The 12,537-nt window shown below is 37.0% G+C and overlaps 2 protein-coding genes and 2 long non-coding RNA genes across 5 annotated transcripts; 3 read left to right on the top strand and 1 right to left on the bottom strand.

Annotated features, from left to right (window-relative positions):
- Positions 1–151: 151 nt before the first annotated feature.
- On the bottom strand, positions 152–2,755 carry LOC114534476. The gene is made up of 3 exons (XM_028555922.1): positions 1,221–2,755; positions 957–1,119; positions 152–842 (listed from the first exon to the last, which is right to left on the bottom strand). Exons 1-3 carry the CDS (start codon positions 2,710–2,712, stop codon positions 152–154), a joined length of 2,346 nt encoding a protein of 781 aa, XP_028411723.1. The 5' UTR covers positions 2,713–2,755.
- Positions 2,756–2,996: 241 nt separating this feature from the next.
- Positions 2,997–6,556, top strand: LOC114534503 (osteoclast-stimulating factor 1-like). The gene is made up of 11 exons (XM_028555957.1): positions 2,997–3,092; positions 3,161–3,207; positions 3,337–3,387; positions 3,821–3,884; positions 4,132–4,185; positions 4,259–4,296; positions 4,464–4,533; positions 4,826–4,875; positions 5,000–5,078; positions 5,183–5,275; positions 5,710–6,556. The coding sequence occupies exons 1-11, from the start codon at positions 3,047–3,049 to the stop codon at positions 5,754–5,756; spliced, it is 639 nt and encodes a 212-aa protein (XP_028411758.1). The 5' UTR covers positions 2,997–3,046; the 3' UTR covers positions 5,757–6,556.
- A 1,114-nt stretch (positions 6,557–7,670) lies between these two features.
- On the top strand, positions 7,671–8,854 carry LOC114534562. The gene is made up of 5 exons (XR_003688139.1): positions 7,671–7,723; positions 7,885–7,920; positions 8,047–8,169; positions 8,633–8,718; positions 8,815–8,854. It is a non-coding gene; the product is annotated as an uncharacterized LOC114534562 (long non-coding RNA).
- A 119-nt stretch (positions 8,855–8,973) lies between these two features.
- On the top strand, positions 8,974–10,537 carry LOC114534535. 2 transcript variants are annotated; one of them, XR_003688136.1, is made up of 3 exons: positions 8,974–9,551; positions 10,120–10,205; positions 10,415–10,537. It is a non-coding gene; the product is annotated as an uncharacterized LOC114534535 (long non-coding RNA). The 2 variants fall into 2 exon arrangements; XR_003688137.1 differs by lacking the exon at positions 8,974–9,551 and adding an exon at positions 9,639–9,703.
- The last annotated feature ends 2,000 nt before the right edge of the window (positions 10,538–12,537 follow it).

Raw genomic sequence — 12,537 nt, forward strand, 5'->3', positions numbered from 1 at the left:
TGTAAAGAATAAATATCGTTTAATATTTGCGTTCAACCTTCATACAAAGTTTCGATATATTTCATGACTTTTAGAAGAGCGTTTACAGGATAAGGAAACAAATTTTTCGATGCCATTCGCTGGATCGCAAACCGCAAACGAATTAAACACGTCAGCGCGTTTTGTAAGTCGTTAATTTTGCTGAACACTGCACCGCATTGGCTGCTGTCATCCCCAATATCATCCCAATATCATCACCAATATCATCACCAATATCATCACCACCAGCAGTATTATCAATATCAACATCATCACAATTATTTTGATTAATACTACAGCCATCACCACAAGTATCGTCAATGTTATCGTTCATATTACAATCATCATCACCAATATCACAACCATCATCATCAGAGCCACCATTACTGCTAGTATTACAACCATCGTTATGATCAGAACTGCCAATATAATCACCAATATCATCAATAAAATCATTATTACTATTATCATCACAACTATCATTGCCGTCACAACCAACATCACTCAGAGACTTCCTACTTTCACTAAATTGTTCTGTATTAAAACATAAAGAAACATCTCCTTTATATATCTCTGTGACACCTGGCAACTCTTTGTTGGACAAAGCCTGCCTTTGTTCAAGACAGCCTTTAAAGCCTTCCCAATCATTTGCAAGATATCTGAGATATTTATGAAAGTATGGCAAAAAAGAGGTTTCATTTGATATGAGAAAGTCCAGTAATAAGGAATGATCATAGTTGATGGATTCCAGGAATTCCACAAAAAATTCATGTGGATTGAGGAAATCTTCAAGTTGATTTGCCCAGGATGGAATTTGCTGTAAGCTGTAAATGAGATAAAAAGTCAAAAATACTTCATTGGAAGTCTTAAGCATGAGAGAGAGCCTTTGAAAATTATGATTGGTTAAATGTGAGCTAACATGATGATAAGAAATTTACCTTTCACTAGAGAAGAGTTCTTGGTAGAGATGAAGAAGGCAAAACAACATATACACAAGTTCATCATCTTGTTCTGAAAACAACCGGATCAACCAGACTGCAGTTGATAGTGATTTAGAATGAGACAACTTTATGATGAAACTTGACCAGCTTTCAAGAGGTCCTTTCAAGGTTATAAAAACACAAATGTGAGTGACCAAATTCAATGATTTTTTCAGTTTAAAAGCACAGTGTGGTTGAAACTTCAGGAGGTTGAGAACTCACCATGCCAAGGTAAATCATGTGGGCTATGCAAAGAAACCACAATCAGTTTTACTACCAACAGCAAAACCTTTCTCAGGCTAACTTCATCATAGGGCAGGCTGCAAGAGGTTTCCAGCTGGACTTTATTGTCAACTCCACCAAAATGAACCCTGCCAGAGACATGTGGCACATTTCCCAACACTGAACAACAATTCTTAACTAAAAAACTGCAAGTTCTTGTATACAACAGGCTTTGCTTTTGCATAGAACCTTTCACCTCCTGACCCAAGTAATGTTCTGAAGCTGCACTGACAACATTATTTAAAAATTGAAACACAGTGCGACTGAAGTGCAGCAAGCACTTTTTGTGATTAATTTCAATGAGCTGGGCTAAAATTTGTTTTAATAACTCTGCTTTACAATCTTTTGCATTGAAATCTTTGTCATTTGTTGCGGCATCTTTGTATTCGTTTTTACAAATGTTGTTACCATTATCCAATCTTGGGCCACACCAATTCCCAGAGGGATAAATCCTTGGATGCTTACCATGTTTTAAAGTGTCATTGACCTGCAAATCCATGTCCTCATCATTAATAGGACTACATTCATTCTTAAATGTTTCCTGAGAAAATTCTTCACATGTTGGATTGTTCAAGTACTGCAGGCACAAGTTGAATGATGTGATGAATATTTTTCCGTATGAAAGCATTGTTGTGAGAACTTGTTGAAATGAATCAACTCTGGACCAACATAAATCTTTTTCTAGCAAACATTCACTTTTAAAAACATTCAATAGCCGGGCTAGATTATGATTGGTCAGTTTTAACCAATAAAAACACAAAGAACTCGTAATTTCATTTGGTGATACTGTATCATTGTGTTCTTCCTGACATACATGTGAACAATGTTCAGTGGTAGACTTATTTTTGTTTGAAATTAAACCATTCTCATTCAAGTCCATTTGAAGAAACATCTCCATTAGTATTTTTGCAATATATATTGGTAACCAAAGGCCAGATTCTTTGCTTTCAACCGACACGCTCAAATCTACAAGTTCATCAAATTTCAGGTGCAGCATGAAACTTGGAACCAATTTGAACACTTTACACAAAACCTTGGAGCCTTGAAATACAATAAAATGATCATTACATTTTAGGCATTTAAATAAAACTTCGAAAACATAACTTTCTTTGCTGCGAAGTGTGGTGATAAGGTTCAGAAATGAAGGACAGTCTTGCTTTTTTGATTCAACGGTGCAGAAAATGTCCCACAGTAAACTAAGGTTATTGAGTATTTCCTTCCTAGTTGAATAATTATCTCCATCAAGGCACTCCTGATGTTGATATAATTCGAGATTCTTGTTCAAATTTTCAAAGTGTTCGGCAAATTTCTGCGGAAATACCAACTCTAGAGAGTTGTCTGAAGATTCAAGTAAATATTTCAAACATTTAGTATTCTTTAATGCTTCGTTCATCGCTTTTAACGATGGATTTGGTTCAATTTTTTCCGCCATGATTCCGTGTTGATAATACTTCGCCTTAAATGAATATCTTCAAAGAACTGTCGCTGACCGAAATTATGCATATTTTTTTTATTATTAAATTTATATTAAATTAATTATTTAGTTAACAATAAACAATTGTTTTAATTGTTGAAATTATCCCTATTTCCACCTGTGTTAAGGAATATTAGATTAATGCCTAAAAATTACACAGAAATACATGAAATACAAAAACCCTTTGAAATTTAGCAGTTCAGGAAATTTCTGGCATAATACTTTGTCGTATAAATTAAAATAATTATCAATAATTACATCCTGCCTTCGAAGCAACCGGAAACAACACAAAATGTCTGCACCAAGAAGAGCTGCCCCTCCTCCGCCAAGTCGACCAGGTAAACACGAGTTTTTATCAATTTTAGACACATTTTTCTTCAACTAAAACGTATCTCTTCTTGTTAAGGACAAGTGCAAGTGGTTCGCGCTCTGTACAGATACGAAGCACAACAGGTGCGGCTGAAAATACTCGCGCTTTCTTCTGACACGAAACAGGAAATAGACGCGAGATGTATAAAGTTGTCTTGAAAACTTCATGAGAAATCCGACCTCAGGTCTAAAAGCGATGTTTGTTTTTTGTAGAAAGATGAATTAAGCTTTGAAGAAGGCGACGTTTTATACATCATACACAAGGTTTGATAGTTCATTTCTTTGTTTACCGGTGTTTAATATACTTGGCTAGCCAGTTACCTACGTTTGTTTTGAGGAATTGCCAGTAAATATTTAATTGTTGATCAATGATCGTAATTAGTAGAAAAGGATTATCCGACTTTGAAACCTCGCTTAGTTTAAAGCCCCATGAAAGTTCCCCTAATAAATAAACGCTCTTTCCACTCAAAGATCAGTTTACTTACTGTATTGTCACAAATATTTCCTTGAACAATATTATATTGCAAAATAGTTTGAAAAAATCGTGACAGCTTCTGTCTTGAGATTGGCTCGGCCGATGAGGCAAGAGGTTAAGGAAAGTAGCAGGTGTATTTTGCTGACAATACTATAGTTCTGTGATGAATCATGAATCATCAATAGAAATTTAGTGCCAAGACAAAACTCGTGTATTTTTTAGGCCGAAGAAGGATGGTGGCAGGCTAGAGTTAAGAACAAAGTTGGTTTGATACCATCAAATTATGGTATGGAAGAGCAATGTTAAAAGTCTGTTCAAATGATCCACTATCTTGCATTGGGCGGAATAAAATGCTAAATAATACCATGCAGTGTAGGCATATAATTTCATGATAAGTACTAAAGTAGGTTGTGAGCTAACACATGCAGTTTTACTATGTCTATTGCCAGACGATTTTACTCATGTCTGCTAAAGAGTATGGCCAACTTTGTTTAAATTGAAATTGTGATAATGTTTTTGTGCATAACTTTTAGTTGAAGCTCACACAGAATCAGTTGAGAACCCACTTCATGAGGCTGCAAAACGAGGTTTGATGGTCTTTATGGAAAAAGAACTTCAACAACACTTGATTCTAATGTCAATATCATCTTTGCTTTTTAGGGAATGTAAACTTTTTAAATGAGTGTCTTGGAAATAAAGTACGAATGATAAATACACATTTTTTATCTTTTAGCCTTGAAATAAGTCATTTGTTCTTCTCCTAGGAATTTGAAATTTGCAAATACTTGCAATCTTTCCCTGTGATCCCCCATCTTAGTAATTGTCACTTGCTGTGAATTCAATAACAAGTTAATCACATTTCTAGGTATCTGTGAATGGGTTAGACAAAGCAGGATGCACGCCACTTCATTGGGCTGCACAAGGTGGTCATGCAGGTACATATACTAAAGTTTCTATCAACTGTCAAAGGCACAGCCTGAATGCCCGCAATAGTTAAAGTCAAGTCTGAACTTATTTTGAACTTATATACTTTTTGAAATACGTTGTCAATGTCTTGTATCTAACAACATTTAGGTTCACTATGCCTTTAGATGAATATGAACCAGTGTTAATTTTGATGAGAAAAATTCAAAGCATGCAAAATCTGGGAAAAAAACTACTTGTATGAACTACTCAAGTGTGAACTATTTTATCACAATTCAAATATTATAAGTATGCTCTTTTCAGAGTGTGTGAGCATACTTTTACAGCAAAGCAGAATTCAAATAAATGTTCAGGTAATTCGATGGATTAAATTATGTATACACAACCCAGTTGATATAGCTGCAACTCTTTCCTATACATACCTACATTTGTGAATATTACACACCCTTTATATGAATTGATAATTTCTTTATCCAGAATAAACTTGGAGACACACCTTTACATTCTGCCTCATGGAAGGGGCATCCTGAAATTGTGAAAATGCTTTTAGACAAAGGTAATGGTCTTTTTTGCAACCCTTTTGAAATCATTGTCCATATTTCTTTAGCACTTTCACAACTACCAATAACATGCATTGTCATGCAATTGTCATGTACACAGGTGGTGATACAAAAATCAAAAACAATGACAAGAGAACTCCATATGATCTTGCTAAAAATCCAGAATGTGGTCGATTGTTGAGAGGAGCCATAGGTAAAAATTTCATGGAATTTTTTTTACTTCATGTTCACAGTCAATAGAAATATTCACTCGATATAAGGTATAGCATATATTCAAGAGCATAGCACATGTTTAACATATATGTTGTTACGTACCTAGCCAAGTTCGTTTGACTCAGAAACCCGAGATATCAAAAAAATCACATTTATTATTCTACAGTTCACGCACGTTTACAAATCCCCTGAACTAATACCGTTCTGCTCTATTTATACCCGTGTATATTTACATAAATTGTTCATTGTTGCTGCATACTAATGTCCAACACAACAATATGTAATTAAACGAGATAATAGTTTACAGTCCAATGTAATAAAATTTGTATGAACATTTTACATTTACACAAAATTATGACCATGAGTTTATTCAAATGTCAATCAGTATAACTATTTTCTCTTTTTTGTTTTTAGCTACTGGTGCAGATGATGATTATGGAGATGATGATGACTCTGACTAATGAAATGCAAATGCCACAGATGTTGAATGAAACAAACTGGTATCTTTTCTACAAAGTTGTAAGAATAATGGGTTCTGATAAATTTCATTGCTGTAAACATTGACTATGGCAGGGTAGCTAGACTATTTAATTGAGGGGGGGGTGTATATTCATATGTTCATGTTATATGCAATAGCGTACAAAGAAATCAGTGAGGCACAAGCAAATATACGAATATACACCTGCCAATTAAGCTTCTAGCTACTGCCCTGACTAGAGGCCGGTTTTTCAAAGATGGTTTAATTAATAGCCAACCATGTTGATAATCTTGAAATCAAATTTCTAAACACCTTGTACGTCACATCCGCGATGCCAGAAATGACCACAAGCATGATAATTGACCATGTATGAATATACTTAGGCTAAAATAGGTGGTTTAAGCAAAACGTGGTTGGCAATAATCATGTTTTGAACCACCAGCCATGGCATATGCAACATTGTACTCATTTATGCAACTAGAATAATGCTTTCTAAGTCTACATTCATGTGATGGATGACCCATTTGAAGTCCTATTGCCATACGTGACCACTGGCATTGCCATTATGAATATAATGCAGAAAGAACATTATTTTGGAACATTTCGTTAGTTATATTTATATGAAAAGAACAATTAACAACATCATCACGGTTTAAGTACGTCATTTGCTGTCGATGACGTCACTTCGGGTCATAGATTAATTAGTAAATATAGTTAACTGTAGTACCTCTAGACCATTAGTGGTTTCATATGAAATTTATTTTTATTAAAGTTTTAATTGAGGTTGATGTTTAACTGTTAGCAGTGGGACATAGTATACCTCTAGTTGAAAATTGAATTCAAGTGAAGAAAAAAACACCGTCCATTATCCGGACCATGACAATCATAGATCACTATGGAAACGTCATCAAGAAATTGTATATCAAGATGAGGATGAACTTAGTGAATCCGTAATTGTTCAAGCCATTTACAGAATAGAGAAGTCTTTCACCACCAGCGGTGATAGTATCATTTAAAAGACCTAAATCGAAAAAAGGATGAAGTAAAATAAATTCTTACTTAATTTTAAAGTCTCCTAAGTCGTCTTTCACCACCAGCAGCGGTGGCCGAGTGGGTTAGGATGTCCAGTGGTTAGTCCAAAGGCGGTGGTTCAACCACTTGCAGTGTGAAAAAAGAGCAAATTCTTATTTAATTTCAAAGTCCCAAAAGGAAGGATTAAATGAAGTAAGAAACTTTCGTCTTTCACCAGCAGCAGCGGTGGCCGAGTTCGTTAAGACAGTGGTTAATTCATAGGCGGTGGCACATAGCTGTAAGTCTCCATGATTTGTGGCTTGATGGCAAAGACAATTGATTTTCCAATAATCCGTCGTAGAACCTCTCCAATCCCAATCGGTCTGACGCCCAGGGTTCTTGTCCAGAGGTATTAAGCGACACGCTAAGAAGACCTCTAAGCTGGTGATCTGATCTGCTCCAATACGACCTTCTGGGTTGCTAGTGTTCTCGCCATTAACGCTTTTTCAACTGTTCAAAAAATGTCTTAAAATGCTAAAAATAACTTCCTAAGTCTAATACACCGTATCTTTCATTTTAGAGCATATTTGGTTGGTTTTTGAAACGTTGAAAAATAATCAAAATTGAGCAAAATGGTAAGTTTTTCAACTGTTCAAAAACTGTCTTAAAATGCTAAAAAGGGCTTTCCAAGACTAATATCTTTCATTTTAGAGCATATTTGGTTGGTTTTTGAAACATTGAAAAATCGTCAAAATTGAGAAAAATGGTAAGGCTTACCCCTTACCATTTTGGTCAATTTTTACGACTTTTTGATCTGTTCAAAAAGTGTCTTAAAATGCTAAAAATGGCTTCCTAAGACTTATGTCTTTCATTTTAGAGCATATTTGGTTGGTTTTTGGAGCATTGAAAAAGTCGTCAAAGTTGACAAAATGGCAAGGGGTAAGCCGTAAGTCAAAAGGGTAAAACTTGCGTCTTTATTGCTCTAAGAAAGAGTTTTCACTTTAATTTCTTCTTTCAAAAAGGCCAATAAATGAATATTTTCGCACCAATCTTGGCCTACCTAGTACTAATTTTGATGTTCCGTATATCATTTCTTCCAGTTGTTGAAGCGAAAGACCTTCGGTGGCATGCTGCAGGTAAAGGATGCTATTTTTCGTGTGTTTTTTCCTCTTCAATGTCATTTAACCCTCTTAACTAGCGATGCCTTGCCTTCATGAATCATGAGCAATCATGTTGTAACTAACTGTGTACTGTGTTTCAAGAATGTTCAATCCATTCGTGGAAATAATGGTGGTCGGACCTCATCTTTCGTCGAGACGTCGCCGTTATCAAACTAGATCCAAGAGAAATAACTGGAATCCATCTTTTAATGAAACATTTTACTAGTAAGTGCAAATAAGGAGAAAATTGATTTCGTTTCAAACCAATCAGCGCATTTGTCTACATTCTCATTATTAAACCAAATCGGTAAAAAGGTACGATATTCCGTGTTTTAAAGACTCCGGAGATTCTCGTTCCGTGTTTTAAAGATTCCGGAGATTCTTATTTCGGCTTTTTAAGATTCCGGAAATCTAGTTGGTGATAAAAACGTCTAAAAAAGTCTAAAAAATTCTTAGTCTTTCACCACCAGCACTGATAGCCGGTGGTAAATCTCTTCGTAAATCGCCCTTGGAGATTTACTAGGAAGACTTTTCTATCTCGTTCTTTGACACACATCAGCGAGATGAGGTCACATCGACGGTCGGTAAATTTCGACCTCAAACAGGACGAGACAACGAATGCTGACACGAACCAACCAACCACACAACCAAACTCAAACTAACCTAAAACATTCAAACATATCTTTAGGCGGCGACGAAGCTCCCGAGAGCCCGGGTGGACGACGTGAAAATCTCTCGCTCGACGGCGAGAACTCGCCTGTGGAATTCTCGACCGTGAGTCTTTGATGATTCAGTAGACTTCGAAAATTCCTATCATCTTCAATATTTCATGTTTGCAGTTCCATTGTGTTCTACTTTGCATAATTGTAGGGTCCTATTAAACACTGCCCGAGATGACTGCCCGAGATGACTGCCCGGGATGACTGCCCGAGATGACTGCCTGAGATGACTGCCCGAGATGACTGCCCGAGATGACTGCCCGGGATGACTGCCCGAGATGACTGCCTGAGATGACTGCCCGAGATGACTACCCGAGGTGACTGCCTTAGATGATTGCCCGAGATGACTGCCCGAGATGACTGCCTTAGATGATTGCCCGAGATGACTACCTGAGATGACTACATGACTACCCGAGATGACTGCCCGAGATGACTGCCCGAGATGACTGCCCGAGATGACTGCCTGAGATGACTACCTGAGATGACTGCCCGAGATGACTGCCTGAGATGACTGCCTTAGATGACTGCCCGGGATGACTACCTGAGATGACTGCGTTAGATGACTACCTGAGATGACTGCGTTAGATGACTGCCTTAGATGACTGCCCGGGATGATTGCCTTAGATGATTGCCCGATATGACTGCCCGAGATGATTGCCCGAGATGACTGCCCGAGATGACTGTCAATTTACATCCTGTGGACAAGTGCTGCAAGGCCAACGCCATCCAGAAATATGGAGTCCTAATCATTTTGTTCTATTATTGCTAGCCAAGGAACTGCCAACGATGACCTTCTCGGAGCAGAACAAAAGCTATTCGGAGGCATGTCATTTAGTGTTATCAGTTAACTGGACTTTGTGAGAGTTTTCTTGCAAAATGTTTGCCAAGGTAATTATTATAAGAGATTATAAAGGCCTTTTAATGTTTCTCATGGTATACTGATCTGTGTTGTTTTCTGTGATTAAGTGATGTTTTTCTTCATGTTGTTTATCACTGAAGCTAAAGAATTGAGATACAACAATCTTTGACTGACTTTAGGTGTAAGACGTTCGCCCAGCTATTGTAGACCGCATGGAATCGATTCAAGTCCTTTAAAAATTTGTGAATCAAGATGAGAATGAACTTTGTGAATCTGTAATTGCTGCTATGTTTTAGCTAAAATATAAAAAAAAACTGTTGTATGTCTCCAAAACAAAGGAGCTTATATTTATGATACCAAAAAGTACAGGATTGTTTGACATCAGAAATACAAGGAATTCGGCACACAGCGACAATTCAAAAGACAACTTTTTTCTAGGCTTTTAGCGATTCGTTTATAGTAACATCGCTCACGATGATGTTCGGAGTTGATCGGCATGTTGTCGTACATTATCATACCACGTGATCTGCTATGATCACATGGTAATTATCGCCTATTAAACTAATCTCAACGTTAAAAAAAAATTTCTTTAATTAGGTGGCGATCGAAGGTGGACAGCAAGATCGAAGCTCAGCAAGATTGAAGATTGTTCGAGGAAGAAGGAGTTCGCCGTTGACTAAAAGGTGGGTTCCGGCGATTATATGCGTAATCTGCGGTTGCTTTGTCCGACCCCAGTAGGGGGACCGTTTGCCTAGAGCGTTTTGGTCCCCCGCACGCTGCTAGTTGACTAGTTCCCACTTGTAGGCCTTTACACTAATCTACGGGAAGGCCGTAGGCCTTCCTTAAGGAGTACAGTGTAGCTGAGCCGAACCCTTTTTTTTGTTGTATATAGGTTTATCTGAACAGCTAGTTGTCAAGATGAAGGTGAAGACTCGCCCGGCCAAATTCAAAATGGCGATGCCAAAGAAAACCATCCACGTGGACCGTTCGCGGACCTTTCTGAGCAAGATTGTTGTGCTGTCTGGTCAAAGTTAAGTATTTTACTTTGATGTTTGTGTGCCTTCTGCTAATTGTTGGCCAGAAATAACAAAAAGCCATATACAATATGAAATATTCTGCGTACAAGGTTATCTAAAGTTTCGAGCTTAATTCTGCCTGCAATGATGATAATTTTTTACTGAAAATTTATGCCATGAGCAATTTCCGCACCCATAGACTGAAGCAGAACTGAACATTTTGTCATTAACGTTTATCTCAACAGCCAGTTATCAAGACGAACGTCAAGAGAACAGTTGAAATAGAAAATAGAAATCAGTTCAAGACTCGCCCGGCCGCCGAATTCAAAATGGCGATCCCATACACGTGGACCGTTCGCGGACCTTTCTGAGCAAGATTGTTGTGCTGTCTGGTCAAAGTTAAGTATTTTACTTTGATGTTTGTGTGCCTTCTGCTAATTGTTGGCCAGAAATAACAAAAAGCCATTTACAATATGAAATATTCTGCGTACAAGGTTATCTAAAGTTTCGAGCTTAATTCTGGCTGCAATGATGATAATTTTTTACTGAAAATTTATGTCATGAGCAATTTCCGCACCCATAGACTAAAGCAGAACTGAACATTTTGTCATTAACGTTTATCTCAACCGCCAGTTATCAAGACGAACGTCAAGAGAACAGTTGAAATAGAAAATAGAAATCAGTTCAAGACTCGCCCGGCCGCCGAATTCAAAATGGCGATCCCATCCACGTGGACCGTTCGCGGACCTTTCTGAGCAAGATTGTTGTGCTGTCTGGTCAAAGTTAAGTATTTTACTTTGATGTTTGTGTGCCTTCTGCTAATTGTTGGCCAGAAATAACAAAAAGCCATTTACAATATGAAATATTCTGCGTACAAGGTTATCTAAAGTTTCGAGCTTAATTCTGGCTGCAATGATGATAATTTTTTACTGAAAATTTATGTCATGAGCAATTTCCGCACCCATAGACTAAAGCAGAACTGAACATTTTGTCATTAACGTTTATCTCAACCGCCAGTTATCAAGACGAACGTCAAGAGAACAGTTGAAATAGAAAATAGAAATCAGTTCAAGACTCGCCCGAATTCAAAATGGCGATCCCATCCACGTGGACCGTTCGCAGACCTTTCTGAGCAAGATTGTTGTGCTGTCTGGTCAAAGTTAAGTATTTTACTTTACTGTTTATGTGCCTTCTGCTAAAACTAGACAAAAATTAAGATAGTTGAAAATGCAATTTTATATTAATAATGTCTTCTTACATTCAAGATTTTCCTTGGTCAAGAGTACAAAATGAGCTGTGGATATGAACTTTACTGTCAGATGAACATTGGAAGTGAACAAGATTTCTGCACAGAGGTAATTCGATTGTTCCTTCAAAAGTTATATTAGCCTTGCAGCTGAAATTCTTGTAGTGACCTTGTAATACATATCAACTGCCCGGGTATATATTTTGTTATTTAGTATAAGGGGGAATTTGCTGCAACTAGGATCTTTTTTTGGAAAATTGTCAGGCAGTCACAAATTTTGTTAAGATTACTAAGTTAACATTGCTTCTATGCTCACTATGTGTCACCAGTAATAAATTCCTGTGGTGGTCTTTAAATAAATATAGCAACCATAGTTATATGTGGAGGGATGAGGTATAACCATAGAATACCTGACCAAAAACTAGACAATAATTAAGATAGTTGAAAATGGAATTTATATTAATAATGTCTTCTTATATTCAAGATTTTTCTTGGTCAAGAGTGCAACATGAACTGTGGATATGAACTTTACTGTCAGATGAACATTGGAAGTGAACAAGATTTCTGCACAGAGGTAATTCGATTGTTCCTTCAAAAGTTATATTAGCCTTGCAGCTGAAATTCTTGTAGTGACCTTGTAATACATATCAACTGCCCGGGTATATATTTTGTTATTTAGTATAAGGGGGAATTTGCTGCAACTAGGATCTTTTTTTGGAAAATCGTCAGGCAGTCACAAATTTTGTTAAGATT

This window comes from Dendronephthya gigantea, unplaced genomic scaffold, assembly GCF_004324835.1.
Source record: "Dendronephthya gigantea isolate DGI-Jeju-01 unplaced genomic scaffold, DenGig_1.0 000102F, whole genome shotgun sequence".
In the NCBI taxonomy this organism is placed as follows: Eukaryota; Metazoa; Cnidaria; class Anthozoa; order Malacalcyonacea; family Nephtheidae; genus Dendronephthya; species Dendronephthya gigantea.

Excerpts from the sequence above, each read along its gene's own strand:
- LOC114534476 (XM_028555922.1), bottom strand. The coding sequence starts at position 2,712 with ATGGCGGAAAAAATTGAACCAAATCCATCGTTAAAAGCGATGAACGAA. Across the intron at positions 1,120-1,220 it reads ACATGATTTACCTTGGCATG|GACCTCTTGAAAGCTGGTCA; the intron begins GTGAGTTCTCAA and ends TAACCTTGAAAG. Across the intron at positions 843-956 it reads GAACTCTTCTCTAGTGAAAG|CTTACAGCAAATTCCATCCT; the intron begins GTAAATTTCTTA and ends TCTCATTTACAG.
- LOC114534503 (XM_028555957.1), top strand. The coding sequence starts at position 3,047 with ATGTCTGCACCAAGAAGAGCTGCCCCTCCTCCGCCAAGTCGACCAG. Across the intron at positions 4,534-4,825 it reads TGCACAAGGTGGTCATGCAG|AGTGTGTGAGCATACTTTTA; the intron begins GTACATATACTA and ends TGCTCTTTTCAG. Across the intron at positions 4,876-4,999 it reads GAATTCAAATAAATGTTCAG|AATAAACTTGGAGACACACC; the intron begins GTAATTCGATGG and ends TTCTTTATCCAG.